Source organism: Oryctolagus cuniculus, chromosome 8 (assembly GCF_051225735.1).
Source record: "Oryctolagus cuniculus isolate XC-2025 breed Fujian yellow rabbit chromosome 8, ASM5122573v1, whole genome shotgun sequence".
Lineage (NCBI taxonomy): Eukaryota > Metazoa > Chordata > Mammalia > Lagomorpha > Leporidae > Oryctolagus > Oryctolagus cuniculus.
Window position 1 is genome coordinate 65,265,330 of NC_142874.1, and position 25,174 is coordinate 65,290,503.

A 25,174-nucleotide genomic window follows, 5' to 3' on the forward strand; every position below is an offset into this window, starting at 1 on the left:
TTCCACTTCCAAGCCAGCTGCCTGTTGATGGCCTGGTAAAAGCAGTGGAAGATGGCGCAAATTCTTGGGGCCCTGCCACACACATGGGAGACCGGATGAATTGCCTGGGTCCTGGCTCATGTCTTTCTGGCTCAGCTGTGGCCATTGCAGCCACTTGTAGAATGAACCAGCAGATTGAAGAATTCTCTTTCTCTGTCTCTCCCTCTCTCTCTGTAACTCTGACTTAAAAATAGATATGGCTTTTTTTTTTTTTTTTTTTTTTTTTTTTGACAGGCAGAGTGGACAGTGAGAGAGAGAGAGAGACAGAGAGAAAGGTCTTCCTTTGCCGTTGGTTCACCCTCCAATGGCCGCCGCGGCCGGCGCGCTGCGGCCGGCGCACCGCGCCGATCCGGTGGCAGGAGCCAGGAGCCAGGTGCTTCTCCTGGTCTCCCATGGGGTGCAGGGCCCAAGCACCTGGGCCATCCTCCACTGCACTCCCTGGCCACAGCAGAGGGCTGGCCTGGAAGAGGGGCAACCGGGACAGAATCCGGCGCCCCGACCGGGACTAGAACCCGGTGTGCCGGCACCGCTAGGCGGAGGATTAGCCTAGTGAGCCGCAGCGCCGGCAAAAATAGATATGGCTTTAAAAAATAAAAATAAATAAATGTTATCTATTATGATTACTGACCCATAAATAAGGCAAATTGACTATTAATACAGTTATTCTTAGGCAAAGCTTATATAAAATTATAACTTATAATAGTGTTAAAATAGATCTTTATATGTGTTTGGCAGTTATCTTCAAAAACATAACTCATTAGTTAACTAAGTAAAGCATATAGCTGAATAAGATTATACATCATGTAATGCATATACCTAAAAAAGATTATGCATCATGTTTTGGAAATAGTCCATTTATAAGAAACTAGAAAATTCCCAAAAAGCTTTCAATCATAGAAGTTTACTAATGACATATCATTGGCATCAGTATTATTCCTCACAGTCCTTTGAAAAAGTATGAATAGTTACTAGAAAAAAAATCATTTGAGCTAACCTGATGTTATGACTAATTCTTCTATATCCCCTGTACACATAAATTGTACTGCTTCTAAAGATATTTCAATGTCTATTCAATGAGAGTGTTTTAAAAGTAATCCACTTAGCAGTGGGATATGATGCGCATTATGAAAATCCTCTTATTTGTAAAACAAAGGTACTTTAAAACTTACTAATTATGTTTTCAGTGTGTGATTCTGGTTTTCTCTTGACTGGTTTCTGGCAGCAGGTCTCAAAATGTTGTTCAGAGTCTGGAAGGTCACACCTACTTTCATAATTACAATAAGATGTTGTTTTTTTTTTTTCCACTTCTTTTCTCTCTCACAAGTGTGCAGTGTTGCTTTCCAGAGGCAGCATGATGTGACAGTACAACAGGTTGAATATCAAAGCAGATACAAGAATCTAGCTATCCTCTAATTAGTTAGACATTAAGAAGATTTGTAAGAACAAAATAATGCCAGCCTTCTCAAAGATTTCTTCTTTTAGAAATTATACATATTTTTTATTAAATTGTTTTTGCATTAGCAGGTAATAATTTTGATTATTGCTTTTAAAGGATGAATAAGTACTTGTTTTATGTTCCTATTTTTCTAATATGGTAAAATATTGATGAAAAATATAATAAGCAAAACCTCTTCATTTTTAGTATAATATAATTTTAAAACCAAAAAGTTTGTCAACTTCTCTCTTTTCAGATAAATCATCCTATTCTACTCTCATGATAAATTCTTGGCTCTTTATTAGTACATGTATGTTTATGTTTTATGCTCTAATTTTTATCAAAATTATACTAAATATTTTTATCACATATTAGTCATTTTTATTCTAGACCTAAATAATTCGTAATTATCTTAATTTACAGGTTACAAACACAAAAAAGCAATATAATGTACAGATTTCTCGGTTAACAGAAGAAATTTCAGCTCTTCAAATGGTATGTTAGAAGACTGTGTTGATATTTTCTTCCAAATTAATGCAAAAGATACTTATTAAGCCAGGATCTAAGCTATGTGGTGGGAAAAAGTGAAAATCAAGATAATCTTGACACATTTTCTTCAGTCATGTGGCTTTTGGTCTAGTAGGAAAAATAGGTGGCATTTATCACTTTTTACATAAGCATTTGTCTTTGACAGAGAACACAACTGGGTCCTATTAAAAACCACAGCTGCAGCTCCTAGCATATGTTGGGTTCATCTAGGATATCATGGAGAAAGAGGAAGTACGTATGACATGGGCAGGAAGAAAGGAACACTTCCTAAAAGATATGAGTACTACAGGATGAGTAGGCAAAAGGTGGCTACAGCATTGTCTGTCTTCTCTCCTCTTGTCCCATGGAGTCTTTTTTTTTTCTCCAAAGAACCCTTTTATTTAAGGAATATAAACTTCATGCATTTCATAAGTACAACTTTACAAATTTAGTGATTCTTCCCACCATGCCCACCCTCACACCCTTCCTCCTCCTCCGTCTCCCATTCCCAGTCTCCACTAAGATCCATTTTCAATTAACTTTATACACAAAATACCAACTCTGTATTAAGTAAAGAGTTCAACAATTCCCCCCCACACACACACACACAAATCTTCCTCAACAGTCAAGACAGGGGCAGTTCAAACTCATTGCATCTCAAAGTTAATTTCACTTCTTTTTTTTTTTTTTTTTTTTTTTGAGAAACTTAATTAACTTTAAAGAAGCACCCAAGAATGATACATCTTTTGTGAGCATTTAGACTTAACTATAACTTATGAGACCTAAGAATATCCTCCATTTAATGCATTAAAAGAAAGTAAGCCCTTGAGAACCTCAAAAACCAAGCAGTGGAGTTGGACACTTAGACATAGCTAAAACCTATGAGACCTAAGAATATCCTCCACTTAATACACTAAAACAAAATAAATCTTTGAGAACAAATTTTACTGTTAACTCTCATAATACAACTCTTTGAAGACAGAGATACTGCATGGAAAGCTAGTACACAGTGACTCCTCTTGTTAATTTAACAGTTAACACTCTTCTTTATGACATCAGTGATTACCTGAGGCTCTTGACATCAGCTGCCTAGGCTGTGAAGCCTTTTGAATCCAAAACTCCTTCAGTATTTATACAAGGCCATAAGCAAAGTGGAAATTCTCTCCTCCCTTCAGAGAAAAGTATCTCTTTCTTTGATGGCCACTTCTTTCTGCTGGGGTATCACTCACAGAGTTCCTTCATTTAAGACATTTTTTGCCACAGTATCTTGGCTTCCCATGCCTGAAATGCTCTTGTGGACTTTTCAGCCAGACAAGATGCCATAAGGGCTGATTCTGAGGTCAGAGTGATACTTAAAGTGATTGTCATTCTATGAGTCTGCTGTATGAACTGCTTCCCCTGTTGGATCATTCACTCCTTTTTAATTCTATTATTATTATTACCAGACACTTAATCCTTTTTATATGGTCACTTTAACACTTAATCCTATCCATATTATCACTTTAACACTTTACCACCCAGCTTAAGGGGGATTGGGGTTCCATGGCAAGTTTTTAAACTAACCTTAAAAGTAAGTCTGTAGGAATGTATGCAGAATGATACAGTTTTACAGTTACAAACTTCATACACTTCATAGTTACAACTTTAGGAATGTGGTGATTCTTCCTATTGTGCCCATGGAGGTTTCATGATTTTTTTTTTCACTTCTTCACTGAAAATTTCCATCAGTCAAACCCATGGAAATGTCCTTTCTTGTTCTTTTCATATCCCAGAGCAGCAGGAGTTAATGTGTCATCTTATTCAGTTATCTCGGAATAGTAATCATATATTTTTATACTCCATACAAATGCACTCTGTTGATGAGGAACAGATGCAAATTATTTGTCCAAGATCATACATCCATTAAATGGGAAGGCAAGATGTAAGGTAATTTTAGTTCTAAAATGGAACATTGTTTTTCTGATGTGTAATGAGGATTGATTTATGGAAAAAGAATTTTTCACATTCCTAATATTTATATTTTTCCCCACGTGAGTTCTCTGATGTGTCAGATGTGATTTCCAGCAAAATACTTTCACAAAGTATATGGACCTCATTTGAAGGCATTGCTCTTGTCATACTAAGAACTTCAACTGATAACCGCTTGTAAAAGAAGAAACAATACACCATTTGATATCTACCACTAGTATATGAAAAGAAGGAAGGAAATACTCTTCTGCCTTTACCATACATTCTGCATTTTTTGGTATCCCATTACTATCAATGAGATTATGTAAATGACCTGGTTCCACTTTTGTGAATAAATATTCAGTCTATAAAAATAGAATACTGGAGGTGGGACTAGTACTAAAAATTAAACTTGAAAATTTGATAAAATTTTATAATGTTACTTACAGGAGATTATAAGAACAAGAATTTCCAGGAGTTGGGAAGATATTCACAATTTCACAAACTCTAATCTGAATCCTTATATCCCTTCCAATCTTTACTGTAAATTTAGCAATGAATTGTCTTATAATAAATATATTGAGTATACTTACTGTCTCTCCATGAAAAATTTATATTCACACCTCAATAGAAGAATAAGCACCTCAATAGAAGAGTCTTGTGTGCCTTCCTTTATTGCCTCCATTGTCAAGTATGCTTGATAAAATTACTGATTTAAAACCTTTTGAGCAAAACATTACACTTTTTGGCATTTTCATAAACTGAGTTTTATAAAGAAAAAATTAACTGTTTTAGAATTTATATGAAGGATCTTCAAAAAGTTAATGTAAAATACATGTTAAGAAAAAATTATGCATGAATTTCAATTTTTGAGTACCATAATAAACTTAGATTTTAGTTCCATTCTTCCCAAGCTTCTTCATATATGCACTGATTGTAGGCCACAGATTATCCCTCAGTACTGAACACTATGTGGAATGAAAAAGGAATTTTCTTTGTCTACTTTTTTCTCAGTGGAATCCCCCAACTTCTGTCTCAGATCTAGTTTGATTAATTAGAACTCCTTGACATCTTATCTCTGGAGGCAATTTTGAAATCCTAGGAGAGGTAGATCTTTAGATATTGTTTTGTTTTATTTTTCATCCCTATGACTATATTGTGTTGATAAGGTAAATGTGATGATCCTCTTATGAACAAATTGTTTTACCTTCTCCACTTTTTCACTTATTTTTCTAACAGTTTTCCAAATATATCTATTTACAATATGACTTGCATTTATAGGAGTGTGCTGAAAAACAAAGCCAAATCGAACGAGTCATTAAGGGAAAAAAAGCAGTGGAAGAAGAACTAGAAAAGGTAAAAAAAAGAAAAAGGAAGTAATAACTGCCTAAAACCCAACTGCAATTATTCAACATTACTCTCTACTTCCATCACACTATCTACTAAGCAGTCCCTATATTTATGTTATCTCCTGGTGAGTGTTTGTTTATTTTCTCAGAATATAGTGAATATTTATATACATATATAGAATACTGCATTTAAATAGACATATTGTTTGCATAAATTTCTTTCCAAGAAATTTCTTTGGAAATATTCTTTGAACTTTGTGTTTTAAGGTATTTTATTAAAAGCAATATTAGTTACTTAAAACTCATCCCAACAGTAAGTTTCATTTTTTTCTTTCTTTTCTTGTTAAATTTTATGCCAGCTCTTATTGGGTGAGGCCATATATAAAAATAACAAATATACATAACCAGAAATGATAACATTGCCATGATTTCTATCTTTTTAAAGTATAGATTTTTTCATAATTAGGAAAAACCACTTATTTCAGTGATTTTTTTGAAAAATATTAGGAGAAATCTACATCTTTATTTTTTATATACTTTAAAAAACAATTTATATATATATATATGGGTGAGAGAGCACTCCCATCCACTGGTTCACTCCCTAAATGTCTTCAGAGGCCAGCACTCAACCAGGCTGAACCTAAGAACCAGAAACTCAATCCAGGTCTTCCACATGGGTACAAGAACTCAGTTGCTTGACCATCATCTTTCCATCCCAGGATCTGTATTAGCAGGAAACTGGAGTCAGGGATTGACATCGAACCTAGTCATGGGCATCCTGCTGGGCTACACACCTGCCCCCATCCTGTTTTATAAGCAATAAATAACTCACTGTTTTAAAGTATCTTGGGGAAAGAAAGATACACAAAATTTGATTGTTTTTAGGTGCTATATTAGGAATTTTCATAAACGTTAAGTAGTTTGATGTTAAAAAAAATGAGAATGGTTGAGTCAGAATTTGATTTTCAAAGAATAGATATGTAACATAAAAATTATGTGATACCTCTATTCTTGACAGGGAAAAATCATGGCAACATCAAATAGTAAAAGAGTAATTTACAGGGCCGGCACCGCAGCTCACTAGGCTAATCCTCTGCCTGTGGTACCAGCACCTTGGGTTCTAGTCCCTGTTGGGGCGCTGGATTCTGTCCCCGTTGCTCCTCTTCCAGTCCAGCTCTCTGCTGTGGCCCAGGAGTGCAGTGGAGGATGGCCCAAGTGCTTGGGCTCTGCACCCACATGGGAGACCAGGAGGAAGCACCTGGCTCCTGGCTTTGGATCGGCGCAGCACGCCGGCCGTAGCAGCCATTTGGGGGGTGAACCAACAGAAGGAAGACCTTTCTCTCTGTCTTTCTCTTTTACTGTCTAACTCTGCCTGTCAAAAAATAAATATAAAAAATAAAAGAGTAATTTACAAAGTAAAACATAGCATACCATCCTATTTGTGGAAAAAAAATGTAGATATGCATTCCACGTAGGACCTTTATGTTCACCATTCTTCTACGTGGTGGATCCCTTCTGATTTTGCATTTTTCGTGTCTGAGATCTCATTCAACTTGCCACATGTTATACATCAGGATTTAGATGAATTTTTTAACATCACATGACCTAGGTTAAGGAATAGGTTTAGCGGTGAGAAAGGGCATGGATTAAGACTTCTAAGGCTAGGGGTCAGAACTGTGGCATAATGGGTTAAGTCACTGCCTGTAGCACCAGCATCCCATATTGGTGCTGGTTTGAGTCCTGGCTGCTCCACTTCAGATCCAGCTCCTTGCCAGTATACCTGGGAAAGCAGCGGAAGTTGGTCCAAGTCCTTGGGCCTCTGTACCCATGTGGGAGACCCAGAAGAAGCTTCTAGTTTCTGGCTTCGGCCTGGCCCAGTCCTAGCTATTGCGGCCATCTGGGCAGCAAACCAACAGATGGAAGAGCTATCTCTGCTTCTTTTTTTGCTTCTTCTGTGCTCTCTGTAACTCTGCCTTCAAATAAATAAAATAAAATGAAATAAAAATACTTTTTAGAAAAGGGCTAAAGACAGCAATAAAAGTGAAAACATAGCTCCCCTTTCTACTGTCCTATAGGCTGCCATGTTAAAGTCAAATTAATGCTGGGACTGTAGTGTAGTTCTGTCGTCTTATACCAGAACACTGATGTGCTGCTGTTGTATCTGTTTATAACACAGGAGTGACAAAGTCTTGTAAGTGGAGAAGACACAGGTCACTTGGCCAAGGAATTTGGATTTGGAGGGTAGTTGTGTATAGGAGTTGTCTGAAAGTGTGAGCTATCTAGCACCTGGAGCCCTTGGGTTCCTCGGGATGTTACATACAGCCCGTGGTCTATGAGAGGATGCCCAGTCTCATAAGAAGCTAAGCAGATTCAGCACTCCTACTGGAGAAATGAGAACCATCACTCCAGATAGATCATTGTCCAGGTAACTTTGAGGAAGATTCTGGAGTAACGTTCAGGTAGCTCTGCTCATTGTACCACTGCCTGTATCATTGTTTTTGATTAATGGAATGGAGAATTGTTTTTAAGTGTTCATCAAAACAGTTGCCAGTGATTATTGCTAAGATGACATTTGCAGTATTTGTTTGTTTAACTTCAGCAGCTTAATGTTTCTGGTTATTTGAAGAGTTTATAATAAGCATAAATGATTTCAAAAATAATTATTTTATGTCAGTTTTCAGCATTTTATTTTGTAAATATAAAACAAACAAGATTAATTATTGACATGTTTTAATATTATAGTGAGAATAGATGAACACATGATCTTGGCTTTTTATTTTTTATCATTGATTTAATTCCTAGACTGTGTAATATATTAAGACAGTTTCCTTCGGTAAGGTAATACACATATCAGCCTCTCCTGCAGATCTACCGTGAAGGCAGAGTCAATGAAAGTGATTACAGAAAACTGGAGGAAATGCACCAAAGATGCCTGGCTGCTGAGCGTTCAAAAGATGATCTTCAGCGAAGACTTAAGAGAGCAGAAAATAGGCTAAAACAACTTGAGATGAAGTAAGTTTTTGTTTTGGATTTTCTGTGATCACATCTTCAGAATTTGCACAATCTTTGACAGATTGTCTATCATTTTTGGGTAAAGCTTACATTTTAAAAAATTTTAGGACCTATGATTTCTGAAAGCTAATTTTTTCAGGAAGCAAGGATTTAATTTTAAATTTAATTTAATATGATTTCTTCGGGAAGAACGGATTTTACTTTAAATGTATCCTTTCTGGACATTAAATATGGTGTTCATAAGGTTGATTTTTTTGTACTAACTATACAACTGTTATAGTACTTATTTGTAATTATTGCTTTTATACTGATTGTACATAATATTTTTCTGTTATTTAATATTCTATAATGATATGTCATATTTTTATTACATCATCTAAAAATGATAGACTTATGCTATGACAAATTCCTTCCAAATATTTTCCTACCTCTTCTCCTTACAGAGTTACTTATTATAGTAAATCTTACTTGAATTGCCGGAAATCTTAATCTCTGTATATAAGTTTAAAAGATATATTTTTAATTTATTTTTAAATATTTGACTAACATGTAATAGTTATATATTTTAACGGGGTAAGAGATTTTATAAATGAAGATAATTTCATTTCTTTAAAATATGTGCTAATGCCTACTTATTTAATAAGGTTTTTTTTAAAAGGAGATCCTGCAGATTTGTTTCATAAACATATACATGTATATTTTTCAATAATCTATTCAGGTAATCTGATCATGGAGATACTCTTAAGTATGTAGGTAAAGCCAGTTTGTTCCAGTACATTTTTATTTTACATGGTAAGGCAATGATCATGGTTTAAAGCCTCTCCCAATAACCCACATTCATAGGATTTCTCTTCAACATGTATACCCATATGTACTTTTTTCTAAAAAATGTTTATTTATTTAAAAGGCAGAATTACAAAGAGGCAGAGAACGAGAGATCTTCCATCCCCTGGTTCACTCTCCAGATGTCCACAACACCCAGAGCTGGACTAATCCGAAGCCAGGAACAAAGAGCTTCCTCCAGGTCCCCCACACAGATGCAGGGTCCCAAGGATTTGGGCCATCTTCTGCTGCTTACTCAGGCCATAGCAGAGAAGTGGAAGTGGAGCAGGCGGGATTTGACTTGGTGCCCATACCTACTAAGCCACAGTGCTGTACCCCACCCATATGTACTTTAGGGAAAAATAGTGAATAAAAGCCTCCCCATGTTTGTTTTAATTCAGATGGTCTCTGTAGTGCAATTTTTTCTTTGAACAGCAAAAAGAGAAATCAAAGTCTTAAACATGTTCCTTATATTCATAAAATGTTTTTCTGGTGCATTCCACACATTTCTGAAAGGATGCAGGCACAGACTACTTTCCCCATTTCTTTTATGTGTAATGTTTCTCTCACATGTGAATGTTTGAGAAAGCTGAAGGCTTTCCCACATTTTTCACATTTATAGGATTTCTCTTCAGTTGTATGTTCACATTTTTCTCAGGGATGAGGAGAAAATGATTACTTTTTGATGTTTCCTACATTTATAAGTTTTTTTTTAATTTTTTTAAGTTACACAAGTTTCATAGATTTCATAAACACAGATTTGGGAACATAGTGATTCTTCCCACCCTACCCTCCCTCCTGCCCGTGCTCCAACTCTTCCTCCTCCCTCTTCTATTCCCACTCTTAGTTTTTACAAAGTTCTGTTTTCACTTAATCATCATAAAGTTAACCCTACACTAAGTAAAGGTTTAAAAAATAGTATGAAGAAAAAAAAACACTGTTCCTCAAAAGAAGAGACAAGGGTTGTAAACAGTCATAAAATCTCCAAATGTCCATTTATAAGATTTTACTTCACTTTAGCTCAGTCATGCATTTTAAGATGCAGGTTAAATATCCCTTATCTGAGATACTTAGGACGAGAGTGTTTCAACTTTAAACTTTTTGAGTTGAGAATATTTGCATAGACTTTATTGATTGACCTAACCCCCCCGTTCTAAAATCCGGAAATTGTAGGGGCTGACATTGTGGCACAATAGGTTAAGCCACCGCCTGCAATGCCAGCATCCCATATGAGTGCCAGTTTGAGTCCCAGCTGCTCTACTTCCTATCAAGCTCCCTGATGATGTGCCTGGGAAAGCATCAGAAGATGGCCCAAGTACCTGAGCCCCTGCCATCCATGTGAGAGGGCTGGATGGAGTTCCAGGCTCCAGGGTTCTCCCTGACCCAGTCTTGGCCATTGTGGCCATTTGGGGAGTGGATATAAGATTCTCTCTCTCTCTCTCTTTCTCCACCCTCACCCATAAGTCTGCCTTTCAAATAAATAAATAATTTTTTTAAATATCCAGAATGTATATGTTCTAAAATTCAAAATTGTGTGTGTTAGTACTCAGAATATTTTGGATTTTGGAGCATTTAGGATTTTGAATTTTCAGATTAGGAATGTTTAACCTATAAAAAGGATAAATAAAACCTCCCCCTCAGTATTTATATTGATATGATTTCTCACTACTGTGAGAACTATTGTGGATTTTCACTTGTTTCCTAAAGTAAAAGCAATTGAAGACCATTCCACTTCCTTACATCAGGGTTTTCTCTAGAATATGAGTTCCCATTTCCTTCCTAAAAGATGAACACAACTGAAGGCTGATACCTGTTCCTTAAATTCATGACAATTTTTCTGTAATGTGAGTTTGTAGTTAAATATTAAGTTTTGAGAACCAATCATAACTTTTCCATATACTTTACACACACACATACATACATACATAAATATATATGTATATATAGGGCTTCTGTCTACTGTGAGTGTTGTTTAATGTTCTTTAAGAAATATAGACTCTCTGAAGTGTTTCCTACACTCTTAAGTTCTATAAGACTTTTCTTCAGTGTAGACATTAGCTAATGTGAAATATTTAGGATCTCCCCATATTCATTATATCATAATGCTTCTTTTCTTTGTGGATTCCTGCCTATTAAGAGGACTGGCCAGAGGCTTTCCCACTTTTCTTTTCTTACAAGTTCTCTCCAATGTGAATATGTTAAGTGTTATATTAGCTCTAATGACAATCTAAAGGCTTTCCTACAATCCTTATATTCATAAATTTTCTTTCCCAGTGTGCACTTTTACATATTGAATGAGGTATACAGACTGGATGAGAGGCTTTCCTATGTCCCTTACATTCAAAAAACTACTCTCTCTGATGAATTTTCAATATTTTCTAAAGGATGAAGATTACCTCTCCTTCTTTTCTTAAAAAAAAAAAAACAGTTTAACAGATATAGAAAAGTTGTACATATTCGTGTAATACTATGTGATGTTTCAGTACATATAAATATTGTATAATGCCCAGAGTATAATCAGAGTATCTCTACCAACATTTGACATTTCTTTGCGTTGAAACAACTAAAGTCCTATCTTCCATTTTATTTTATATCAAAATATATAGTATGTTAACATTATCGATAGTCACCTACTGTGCAGTAGAGCCCCAGAGTTTCTTACTCCTATCTAGCTATAACCTAGGTAGGATTAATACCCATTAATCAACCTTTTCCCATCCTCCCTCTTCATTTTCACCCTAAGCCTCTGGTAACCACCATTATACTTTTAAATCCAGTTAGGCCACCTGTTGTTAGACTCCATATATGACAGATTTTATTACACTTGGCTTTTTGTGCTTGTTCAAGATTATTTTGGCTTTTCAGTGTCTTTTGTGGTTCCATACAAATTTTAGTAATTTTTTTTCTTCATCTGTAAAATATGTTATTGGAATTTTCATTGGAGTTGCATTGAATCTAAATCACTTTCAGTAGTATACACTTTTTTTTTTTTTTTTTGACAGGCAGAGTGGACAGAGAGAGAGAGACAGAGAGAAAGGTCTTCCTTTGCCGTTGGTTCACCCTCCAATGGCCGCCGCGGAAATTGTAGGGGCTGACATTGTGGCACAATAGGTTAAGCCATCGCCTGCAATGCCAGCATCCCGCTGATCCAAAGCCAGGAGCCAGGTGCTTCTCCTGGTCTCCCATGCAGGTGCAGGGCCCAAGGTCTTGGGCCATCCTCCACTGCATTCCCTGGCCACAGCAGAGAGCTGGCCTGGAAGAGGCGGAACCAGGACAGAATCCGGCACCCCGACCAGGACTAGAACCCAGTGTGCCTGCGCCGCAAGGCAGAGGATTAGCCTAGTGAGCTGCGGCACCGGCCCAGTAGTATACACTTTTTAAAATATTTTATTTATTTATTTGAGAGGTAGAGAGCAAGAAAGAGAAAGGTCCTCCATCTTCTGGTTCACTCCACAAATGGCCGAAACGACCCAAGCTAGGATGATCCAAAGCCAGGAGCCAGGAGCTTCACTCGGTCTTCCTCATGGGTTCAAGGGCCCAGGCACTTGAGTGATCCTCTGCTGCTGTCCCTGGCACTTTAGCAGGAAGCTGGAAAGTAGAAAATGAAATGAAAGTAGAGCAACCAAGACTCACACCAGTGACATATGAGATGCCAGCATCACAGGTGGCAGCTTTACCTGTTATGCCACAGTGCCAGCCCCAATTTTGTCAGTTTTTATGAAGCAATGTTTACTTTTATCCAGTGTCTTCTCTGCATCTGTTGAGATGGTCATGATTTCTGTCCTTCATTCTGTTGATCATACACTGTTGATGCAGTGTATCGCATTTATTGATCTATGTATGTTTGATCGTCCTTGCATCCCTGGGATGAGTCCTACTTTATCATAGTGAAGAATCTATTTAATGTGTTGCTAGATTCAATTTCCTAGTGTTTTATTGAGAACTTTTTCAATGTGTGGCCTGCAGCTTTCTTTCTTTATTATGTTCTTGTCTGACTGGATATCAGGATAATGCTGGCCTCATAAAATGAATTCAGAAGAATTACCTTTTCTTCTATTTTCTGAAATACTTTAAGTAGGGTTTTTGTTAATTCTTCAAATATTTGGTAGAATTCAGCAGTGATGCCATTTGGTCCTGTGGTTTTCACTAATGAGTTTTTGTTGCTGATTCAATCTCACTAGTCATTGTTGGTCTACTTAGGTATTCTGTTTCTTCATGACTCAGTCTTAGAAATGTATGTGTCCATGAATTTGTTAACTTCTTCTAGGTTATTGAATTGTTACTATATAGTTCTTCATATAAATCTCTAATCATCTCTATTTCTTTGATATCAATTTTAATATCTCCATGTTCATCTTTAATTCTGTGTTTAAATCTTCTCTCTTGTTTCCTTAGTCTGGCTAAGAATTTGACCATTTAATTTATCTTTTAAAGGAACCAGCTCTTCATTTCATTGATTTTTTTGGTATTTTTTTTACTCTCCATATCATTGGTTTGTGCTTTGTTTTATTATTTCTTTCCTTCTAATTTTAGATTTGATTTTTTTCTTGATTTTCTGTTTCTTGAGATGCAGTAATAAATTTTTTTAAGATTTTATTTATTTTATTTCAGAGATAGAGTTACAGACAGTGAGAGAGAGAGACAGAGAGAAAGGTCTTCCATCCGCTGGTTCACTCCCCAGATGGCTGCAACTGCCAGAACTGAGCTGATCCAAAGCCAGGAGCCAGTAGCTTCCTCTGGGTCTCTTACACAGGTACAGGGACCCAAGCACTTGGGCCATCTTCTGCTGCTTTCCCAGGCCATAGCAGAGAGCTGGATTGGAAGAGGAGCAGCCGGGACTAGAACCAGCGCCCATATGGGATGCTGCCAGCACTGCAGACAGAGGACTAACCTAGTGCACCACAGCACAAGCCCCTTAAATTGTTCACTTAAAATATTTCTGCTTTGTTGATGCAGGCATTGATTGCTATAACTTGTCTCAGTACTGCTTTTGTTGTAACCCATAGGTTTTGGTAGGTACACTCCATTTTCATTCATTTCATGAAATTTTTTAATTTCCTTGTTGATTTCTTCCTTGATAAATCTGTTGTTCAGGAGTAAGTTACTTAATTCTCATGCATTAAAATAGCTTCCAAAATTTGTCTTGTGTTTGATTTCTGGATTTATTCCATTATAGTCCAAGAAGAGATTCAATGTGATTTATCTTCCTTTAAATTTTGGGGGATTTTCCATAGGATCTATAATGGAGAATGCTCCATGTACTGTTAAGAAGATTGACTATTCTGCTGCTATTTAATGGAATGTTTTGTAGATGTCTGTTAGGTTCATTGCTCTATGATACACTTTTGTTCTGCTGTTTCTTTGTTGATGTTCTGTCTAGATGATCAGTTTATTTCTGAAACTTAGGTATTAATGTCCCCTACACCTATTATGTTAGAGTCTTTTTCTCCCTTTAAGTTATTGAATATTTGCTTTGTACATTTGGGTGCTCTGATATTGAGTGCATATACATGTACAAATGTCATTTCCTATTACTGAAGCAAACACTTTATCATTAAAATGGTCATCCTTATCCCTTTTACTGCTTTTGATTTAAAACCTGTTTTATCAGAAAGAGATACAGTTGTTCATGCTTTCTTTTGGGTTCTGTATGCATACAATACCTTATTCCATCCTTTCACTTTCAGTCTATATGTATCCCTTGAAGTGAAGTGAGTTTCTCATAAGCAACATATAGTTGGACCTTGCTTTTTATCCATTAGGTCACTGTGTGTCTTTCAATTGGAGAATTTAGTCCATTGACATTTAAGGTAATTGTATGTATGGTAAGGTTTTACAACTGCCATTGTGTTACTTTTTTCTGTTTTTTATTATAGTTCCTTTCTTTCTTCCTCTATTTCTTACAATATTCATTTGTGGTTAAATGATTTTCTTTAATAGTACATTTTGATTCCAAAATGTTATTGGTTTTGGTAGGTCTTTTATAGATTTTTGCTTTCTGGCTTCAATGAAGCTTACAAAGGACTTATGTTGGCTATAACAAACTATTTTTAAAATTATAACAGCTGAACATTGATTGTAAAGATAGATAAAGAGACAACCAGAAACAGATAAGAAATTCTAATGAAGAACTCTGTACTCATGCTTCCTTCCTCCCCACATTTTGATTTCTCATGTTCCCTTTTACATTATTCTGTACTGCATGTCTTGTAACACTTTAATGTAGTAATTATACTTTTTAGTCTTCACCTTTAAGATGAATGGTTTATGAACCATATTAAATATTGGAGCATTCAGATTTTTTTATATAATTACTTGTACCAGTGAATAGTCTACTTTCCAATATTTTCTCCTTACTCACTAGTGTCTCTTTCTCTCAATTTGAAGAACTCTATTTAGCATGTCTCCTAAAATGTGTCTGGTGTGATAAATTCTCTCAGATGTTGTTTGGGAATGTCTTTATCTGTCTCTGATATCAGGAGGATAAAGCTTTACTGAGTATATATTCTTAGCTGGCATTTTTTTTTTTTTACTCAGTACTATAAAAGTTTCAGCCCTCTCCCTCCTAATCTATAAGTTTTCTGCTCACAAATCTTCAGTCAGACAATTTGAGACCCCTTTATGTGTTATTTGCTTCTTTTTTCTTGCAGCCTTGAAAATCATCTCTTTAACCTTGGAGAGCTTTTTTTATAAAATGTCTTGGGCATAGACGTCATCAATTGAATTTGACTGGTGAACTTTAACCCATGGTTTTATCTTTTTCTAGGTTTGAAGAGTTTTCTATCATTGTCACTTTGAATGTGCTTTCAAAGTTTTTAGTATTCTCAAATCCCCTTTGAGCTTATTTTTTCCCCTAGGAACCTTTTATTTAAAGTATACAAGCTTCATGCATTTCATGTATACAAATTGAGAAACGTGGTAATTCTTCCCACCCTACCCTATTGCCATTCTTATTTTATATACAAAGATCTGTTTTCTTTTTTTTCTTTTCTTGTTTTTTTTTTTTTTTTTTTTTTTTTTTTTTTTTTGACAGGCAGAGTTAGACAGTGAGAGAGAGAGACAGAGAGAAAGGTCCTCTCTCTATTGGCTCACCCCCCAAGTGGTTGCTACGGCCAGCCCTTTGCGCTGATCCGAAGCCAGGAGCCAGGCACTCCCTCCCGGTCTCCCATGCAGGTGCAGGGCCCAAGCACTTGGGCCATCCTCCACTGCCTTCCTGGGCCACAGCAGAGAGCTGGACTGGAAGAGGAGCAACCTGGAGAAAACCCAGCACCTGAACTGGGACTAGAACCTGGGGTGCTGGTGCCGCAGGCAGAGGATTAGCCTAGTGAGTCACGGCACCAGCCTACAAAGATCTATTTTCAATTAGCTTTATACTCGTAAGATTGACCTTACATTAAGTAAAGAGTTCAACAAATAGTATGGGAAAATTTTTAAAAATCTGTTCATCAACAGACAACGGCTGTTCAAAATCATCGCATTTCAAAGTGTCAATATCACTTCTATAGATTACTTTTTAGGTATCTATTAGTTACCACAGATCAGGGAGAACATATGGTGTTTGTCTTTTTGGACTGTCTTATTTCACTGAGTATTATGTTTTCCAATTGCATCCATTTTGTTGCAAATAAAAGGATTTCATTTTTCTTTACCGCTGTGTACTGTGGTGTACATATACCATAATTTCTTTTTATTTTTTTCATTTTTTGGCAGTCTTTGGAATTTATTTTGTTACTAAGAATGACCTAGGCAGTTTTAAATTTTTTATTAATATATAGAAAACAGATTTCATGCTTTTCATAGCTATAATTCTAAGAAGACAACCATACTTCCCTCCCCCCACCTCCTTCAATCCCCTTCCTTCCTTTCTTTTTTGTCCCTTTAAGTATTTAAGACACAAATTCCACATGAGGGCCATGAAGCTTTTAAGAGCATTAACATGATCTGTGAATGGAAGAAATACTCCCCCCAGCTTATTGGAATGAAGGCCACCTGGAAAAATATCCCTGGCTAGTGTGGAAAGCTGATATCTGGACCCTGCCTGGGGCCACAGTGTCTGTGTGTTGGGGAGAAAGTCCAAGTCCTGAGTAGTATCTTTGGGCCTGATATGGGCATCAGTCCATCAGTCTCTTCTGGTGATGACCCAGGGTGGTTGGGATCTACTATTCCAGAATTTCATGTTTTAAATTTTCCTTGGGGAGTAGTCCTAGACCTCATCATTTTTCCCTCTTGCAAGTGTTAGTACTCAGAAGGATACTGACACTTGTTGAGCCTACTTTTATTCATATGACAAGTAGGTGACAACAAATAAAGGACTGGTAGTCTTCCTCATGGGAAGGTTTACTTTCCAAATAAATACATGTGCGTGCCCCAGACCTACACTCTACTCATTCATGATGCTAGAATTATTATGTGTCGAGTAATTGTTGATGCATTGTCACAGGCTGTCCTTTTTAACATAACGTGGTCCAGTGAGCACTGGACTGAAAGTCAGTGAGCTCAGACGCTCGTCACGACTGCTCATTAACCAGCCAGGTAACATCCTGCTTTAGCGATGTTCTTGCTCTGTGGTACTCCCTCAGGAGGGTCTTGTGAGGTTAATCACTCATTCCATCAGCCATTTAGTGAGCACCACTCTGTGCCCTTCACAGTGGTGGCCCCATTCCCCATCTCCTCTCTCATCCTAGGGACGATCCTGTGAGCAGTCATTCTTTTTAATATTTTAGAATTGTAGAAACTGAAATCCTGGAGTCTTAAATGTATAGTAATTGTCTGTGTGACTTGGGGCAGCTGTATGAAGAGCTTTGGGCTCTTCATCTGGAAACTCATGGCTTCTGCCCTGCAGGCTTGTGGGGCTTGAAGGTGATATGCAGAAGGCCCTGGAAACAGTAGTCCATGAAGTAGGAACATTCAGTGATATGACTTGGCTAGAGTCACAAATCCAGAGGGGCAAGAGCTAGATGTTAGCCCAAGTCTACCTAGTACTTTTTATTCTGAAAGAAAGCTTTTATTTAATGAATACAGATGTCATAAGTACAACTTTAGAAATATAGTTATTCTTCCCACCATACCTGCCCTCCTACCCATACTCCCATCCTTCCTCCTCCTCCCTCTTCCCTTCCCAGTCCCATCCTCCATTAAGATTGGTTTTCAGTTAACTTTGTACACAGAAGACCAACTTTATACTAAGTAAAGATTTCAACAATTTGCACACATAAACACACACCAAAAAAACTGAGAACTAGTTTTACAGTTAACTCTCATAATACAACTCTTAAAGGACAGGCTGTGCATAGGAAGTTAGTGCACAATGACTCCTGTTGTCAATTTAACAATTAACACCCTTATGTATAACATCAGTGACCTCCCAAGGCTCTTGACATGAGATGCCTAGGCTGTGAAGCCTTTGGAATCCATAAACTCCTTGAGTATTTAGAGAATGCCATAAGCAAAATGGAAACTCTTTCCTTCCCTCAGAGAAAAGTATCTCCTTTGATGGCCACTTCTTTCCACTGGGGTATCACTCACAGAGTTCCTACATGTAGAACAGTTTTTGCTACAGTATCTTGGCTTTTCATTCCTAAAATGCTTTCATGGGCTTCTTAGCCAGACCAGATGCCTTAAGTGCTGATTCTGAGGTAAGAGTGCTACTTAAAGTGATTATTATTCTATGAGTCTGGACTGCTTCCCATGTTGGAACATTCTCTCCTTTTTAATTCTATTATTATTACCAGACACTTGATCCTATTTATATGATCACTTTAACATTTAATCCTTCCTATGTGTTCACTTTTATACTTAAGATGACATTTTTACCACCAAGCTTAATTGGATTTGAGATCCTATGGAAGCTTTCAAACTTTACCCTTAAAAGTAAGTCTATAGGAATGATGCAGAACTATACAGCTTTACAATTACAAACTTCCTCTGCCCTCTCTTCTTCCCACTCTTATTTTTTAATGAGATCCATCTTCTTTTGACTTTATACACATATGATTAATTCTATGTTGAGTAAAGAGTTCAACAAATATTATAAAGAAAATAAAAAACTGTCGCTCGACAGTCAAGACAAGGGCCACTCAAGTCATCCCTTCTCAAAGTGATTATTTCACTTATACAGATTTCATTTTAGGTCTTACAGATTCAGGAGAACATATGGTATTTGTCCCTTTGGGACTGGCTTATTTCACTAAGTATCATGGTTTCTAGCTGCATCCATTTTGTTGCAAACAACAGGGTTTCATTTTTCTTTTAATGCTATATAGTGTTCCATAGTGTGCATATACCATAATTTCTTTATCCAGTCTTCAGGTGACAGACATCTGGGTTGATCCCATATCAGGTATGATTTCTTGAAGTATGAAGCAAGATCCCTACCTTACACCTTACACAAAAATCCACTCAATATGGATCAAAGACCTAAATCTATGACCTGATACCATCAAGTCATTAGAGAACATTGGAGAAACCCTGCAAGATATTGGCATAGGCAATTATTCTGGAACTTAGTGGAATTCTTCCAGCTTTTCCCCATTCAGTAAGATACTGGCCATGGGTTTGTCATAAATTACCTTGACTGTGTTGAGGAATGTTCCTACTATACCCAATTTGCTTAAGGTTTTCAGCATGAAAAGGATCTTTTTGATGTGTTGTTGGATTTTATTGGCTAGTGTTTTGTTGAGTATTTTTAAATCTACGTTCATCACGGAAATTCTCTTTCTCTGTTATATCTTTTTCTGGCTTAGGAATTAAGGTCATGGAGTTTGGGAGGATTCCCTCCCTTGCTGTTGTTTTGAATAGCTTGAGAAGAATTGGAATTAATTCTTCTTTTTTCAAGATTTATTTTGTTTATTTGAAAGACAGAGTTACAGAGAGAGGTAGAGACAGAGAGAGAAAAAGAGGTCTTCCATCCGCTGGTTCACTCCCCAGATGGCTGCAACGGCCGGAGCTGTGCTGATCCGAAGCCAGGAGCCAGGAGTTTCTTTGGGGTCTTCCACGGGAGTGCAGGGGCCCCAGGACTTGGGCCATCTTCTACTGCTTTCCCAGGCCGTAGCAGAGAGCTGGATCAGAAGTGGAGCGGCCAGGATTAGAACCATCACCCATATGGGATACTAGCACTTCATGCCAGGGCGTTAACCCACTGCACCACAGCACTGACCCCTCCTTTTTCTTGTTGTAGGCACCAGTTGTTACAAACTTCCCTCTTAACACTGCTTTTGCTGTTTCCTCTAAGCTTTAATATGTTGTATTGCCATCCTCATTCATTTTCAGAAATTTTTTTATTTTTTTCTATTTCTTCTTTGACCCATATTTCATTCAGGAGTGTATTGTTCAGCCTCCATGTATTTGCATATGTTCTAGAGATTCTTCAGTTGTTGCTTTCCAGCTTCCTTCCATTTTGATCAGAGGAGATGCATGGTATGATTTCTTGAACTTCTGTTACCCCTAAATTCCCCAAAATTTTCATCGTTCTTCTTGATTGTTTTTCCTTTTTTCTCTTCAAGCTGTTTATTTTCAAATAGTGTGCCTTCAGCTTCACTGATAATTTTTCCTGTTTGACCTATTCAGCTATTAATGCTTGTATCACTTTTTTCTTTCACATAGTGTATTTTTCAGTTGAAGGATTTTTATTTGATTTTGGGTTTTTTTTTTTTAAGATTTATTTATTTGTTTGAAAGATAGAGTTACCGAGAGGCAGAGGCAGATGAGAGAGAGAGGTCTTCCATCCTGTGTTTAACTCCCCAAACAGCTGCAACATCCAGAACTGGACCAATACGAAGCCAGGAGCCTGAAATTTCTTTCAGGTCTCCCACATAGCTGCAGGGGCCCAAGGACTTGTGCCATCTTCCACTGCTTTCCCAGGTAGATTAGCAGGGAGCTGGATGGGAAGTGAAGCCGCCAGGACTCAAATTGGACCCATATGTGATGCTGGCACTGCATATGGGATGCTGGCAGCTTTACCCACTATGCCACAGCACTGGCCCCATTTGATTTTATTTAATTACTTCTGTCCATCTTGTCTCTCTGTTGCAGTATTAATTCATTTCTGGGTTCTCTTGAAATTTGTTGAACTACCTTAAACAACTATTTTCAGATCTTTATCTGAGACTTGAAAGTTTTCATTCCTACATGGTTGGTTTCTGGCACTTTATTTTGCTCTTTAGATAGGGTCATGTTCCCTGGAAATTCTTGACACTTTTTGATGTATGATATCATCTATGCATTCAGGAATTATAGTGATCCAGCTGCATTTGTGGCTATTCTATAAATTCTTTCCCCACCCCCAGTGGAAATTTTATTTACTTATTTTTTTGCCTTTGTACAATTTTTATTACTGTAAGGAGAACAGATTTCATGTATTTCATAGATATAATTCTAAGAAATAATCATATTTTCTTCCACTCCTCAATACCCCTCCTTCCTTCCTTCCTTTGGTTTTTCAATTTTTGCAATAACATAATTTCAGTTTATTTTATAATCACAAGTTTAATGCACCACTAACCATAATCTTCAAGAGGTAGAAAGTAGAAATACCACTATTCCACAGGAATATAGACAAGGGGTTAAAAACAATAAGCAAATCATAAGATGTCAGTTTCATCCTTATACTTTTTTGTATTCTATATTAACTACCACATATCAGAGAAAACATGATATTTGTTTTTTGTGGACTGTATTATTTCACTAAGCAAATGGTCTCAAATTGCATCCATTTTGTTGCAAAAGAAAGGATTCCATTTTTTTAAAAGCCTAGTAGTATTCAATTGTGTATATATACAACATTTTTTTAATCCAGTCATCAGTTGATTAACATCTGGGTTGATTCCATATCTTACCTGTTGTGAGTTGAGCTGTAATAAACATGGAGGAAGATACAAATAACTCAATTTTTATAAAATAATATATTTACTTAAAAGCATTCAGAATGTCAACAAAACAGAATGTCAACAAAACAGCCCTTCTTTATGCTGATTTCGTTTTGTTTGGGTAAATTCTCAGGAGTGGGATGGCTGTGTAATTCTGAGGAATCTCCAAACTGATTCCATAATGTTTACACTAATTTGCATTACCACCAGTAGTGAATTAGAGTACTTTTTCCTCCACATCTTCACCAGCATTTATTATTATTTTTTTAATTTTTGGATGATAACCCTTCTAACTGGGGTGAGGTGAAACCTCATTGTGGTTTTTATTTACATTTCCGTGATGGCTCATAACCCTAACAATTTCTTCATTGGAATTTCATCCTTTGAAAAATACCTGTTCACATGTGTTGCCCATTTTGTAACTGGATTGTTTGTTTTGTTGTTGGTGAGTTTCTTGAGTTCTTTACATCCTGGATATTAATCCTTTATCCATTGAATACTTTGCAAATAATTTCTCCCATTCTGTTGGTTGCCTCCTCACTTTGTTGTTCGCTTTGTTGTTCCTTTGCAGTATGGAAGCTTCTTAGCTTGATATAATCCCACTTGTCTGTTTTTGCTTTTATTGACTGTGCTTCTGAGGACTTTTCCAAGAAGTCTTTGCCTATGTCAATGTCTTGCAGAGTTTCCCTGATGTTTTTCTCTAGAAACTTGATGTTATCACATCATACATTTAGATCCTTGATCCACTGTGAGTTCATTTTTGTATATGGTGTAAGGTAGGGTACGTTCTTGTATTATATTTCTGCACATGTAGATCCAGCTTTCCCAATGCCATTTGTTGAAGAGACTGTCCTTTCTCAATGGATTGATTTTATTTTTTTATTTTTTATTTTTTAACTTTTATTTCATAAATATAAATTTCCAAAGTACAGCTTTTGGATTACAGTGGCTTTTCCCCCCATAACCTCCCTCCCACCCGCAACCATCCCATCTCCCACTCCCTCTCCCATCCCATTCACATCAAGATTCATTTTTAATTATCTTTATATACAGAAGATCAATTTAATATATATTAAGTAAAGATTTCAACAGTTTGCACCCACACAGAAACACAAAGTGTAAAGTACAGTTTGAGTACTAGTTATACTGTTAATTCACATAGTACAACACATTAAGGACAGAGATCCTACATAGGGAGTAAGTGCACAGTGACTCCTGTTGTTGATTTAACAATTGACACTCTTGTTTGTGACGTCAGTAATCACCCAAGACTCTTGTCATGAGTTGCCAAGGCTATGGAGGCCTTTTGAGGTCGCCAGCTCCAATCTTATTTAGACAAGGTCATAATCAAAGTGAAAGTTCTCTCTTCCCTTCAGAGAAAGGTACCTCCTTCTTTGATGACCCGTTCTTTCCACTGGGGTCTCACTCACAGAGTTGTTTCATTTAAGTCTTTTTTTTTTCTGCCAGAGTGTCTTTGCTTTCCATGCCTGAAATACTCTCATGGGCTCTTCAGCCAGATCCGTATGCCTTAAGGGCTGACTCTGAGGCCAGAGTGCTGTTTAGGACATCTGCCATTCTATGAGTCTGCTGTGCCAGGGATTGATTTTAAATCCTTTTTCAAAGGTAGTTTGGTTATAGATGTGTGAATTAATTTTATGATTTCTCTTATGTTGATTCCATTAGTCTACATGCATGTTTTTGTGCCAGTAGCAAGCTGTTTTGATTATAACTGCACGTAGTACATCTTGAAATATGATATTGTTTTGCTTCTGGCTTTCTATTTGCTGTTAGATTCCTTTAGCTATTTGGAGTCTCTTTTGTTTTCATATGAATTTTAGCATCATTTTTTCTAGATCTGAGAATACTGTTAGTATTTTGTTTGGAATCACATTGAATCTGTAAATTTCTTTGGTAGTATGGACGTTTTGGTGTCTTGTGTTCAGCAATGAATGCTACAATGCTAGATCACACACAGAACCTACAGCCCACCTAGGCCAGTGCAACTTGGAGATATGACTAAAATTCACCCTGCTGTGGTCTGTATGATGTTGATGTAGACTCACTGCCTGATGCTACTCCTACCTACCACTGTTGGTGATGCTGATTGGCATATAAGACTGATAACCTGGAACCATTGAATTCCCCTGTTCATGGAAATAAGTCCAGAGGCTCTTGTCTGTAGGCCCTGACCTGGGGACAGAGGCTGTTAGGATCTACTCAATACTGGGTTTTTCCATTCTGGTACTGAGCTCCAAAATAGTCCGGTGGCTCCTTACTGTCTGCCCAATGTTGTAAGAGAGGTGATAGGGGCAACTTCTCAGTTATGCAGGCAGGCACTAGATAGGGTCACATCTCAGTTTCATAGTCATTAGGCCATGGGCAATCTGAGGGGTGCACACCAGGCCCATGTGATGCTAGTGGGGATTCACACCAAAACAAATCTTTGCACCTCAACAGAAGTCTCCACCTGATACTGGAGCAAGTCCAGTGATTCCGTCCATAGGTACCAAAAAGGATGGAAAAAATTTGGACCTGCCCAGGGCTGGGCTTTACTAGCCCAGCACTGACTGCCACAACATAGTCCCATGGCTCCTAGCTGTTTTACCAAGTTTGGAGAAATGTGATAAAAGCAGGCCACTGACCACACAGACTGGCACCAAAGTATGTCTCACTTAGGTTCCACAGTCACCAGGCCCAATCTGTCCCAGGGGTGCATGCCAGGCCCCCTTGGGTGAACAGTGACATACCAAAATAAGTCCATCCCATTGGAGCACAGATCTCCACCTGATGCTGGACAAACCTGGAGATTGAGACTCTGAGCACTACCCAGAGGAAGATGCCTTGGGGCTTTATCAGATTTGGGTCTCAGGGTGGTATGCTCAGCTCTGAACTCCAAGCCAAAGTCTTTTACTTCTCCTGCTCTCTTGGAAGCAACTAGAATTTTGCTTTCCTTCTCCTCCTTCTCTTACTTTGGCTTTTATTCTGCTTCTCTCCTCTCTCTTCTTCTTTTCTTCAGGATTTATTTATTTATTTATTTATTTGAAAGGCAGAGTGTCAGAGAGAGAGAGGAAGACAGAGGGAGAGGTCTTCCATCCACAGGTTTACTCCCTAGATGTCCCCAATGGCCGATCTAAGCTGATGGCAGGAGCCCAGCAATTCATCCGGGTCTCCCATGTGGG

The 25,174-nt window shown here is 37.3% G+C and overlaps 1 protein-coding gene across 7 annotated transcripts in view; it reads left to right on the plus strand.

Annotated features, from left to right (window-relative positions):
* SCLT1 (sodium channel and clathrin linker 1) overlaps positions 1 to 25,174 on the plus strand; it is a 265,393-nt gene that overhangs the window by 174,418 nt on the left and 65,801 nt on the right. For 2 of the 7 annotated variants that reach the window (XR_016211963.1, XR_016211964.1), the window contains 3 exons: positions 1,898 to 1,969; positions 5,231 to 5,423; positions 8,165 to 8,310. Coding sequence is in view for 5 of the 7 variants with exons in the window: in XM_051819886.3 (XP_051675846.3) it covers positions 1,898 to 1,969; positions 5,231 to 5,305; positions 8,153 to 8,310; positions 9,218 to 9,488 (576 nt within the window). In the remaining 2 variants the exon portion in view is untranslated. Of the gene's footprint in view, positions 1 to 1,897; positions 1,970 to 5,230; positions 5,424 to 8,152; positions 8,311 to 9,217; positions 9,528 to 25,174 lie in introns of those variants that run through there. The other 5 variants (XM_017347573.4, XM_089302491.1, XM_008267951.5 and 2 more) reach the window with 3 other exon arrangements.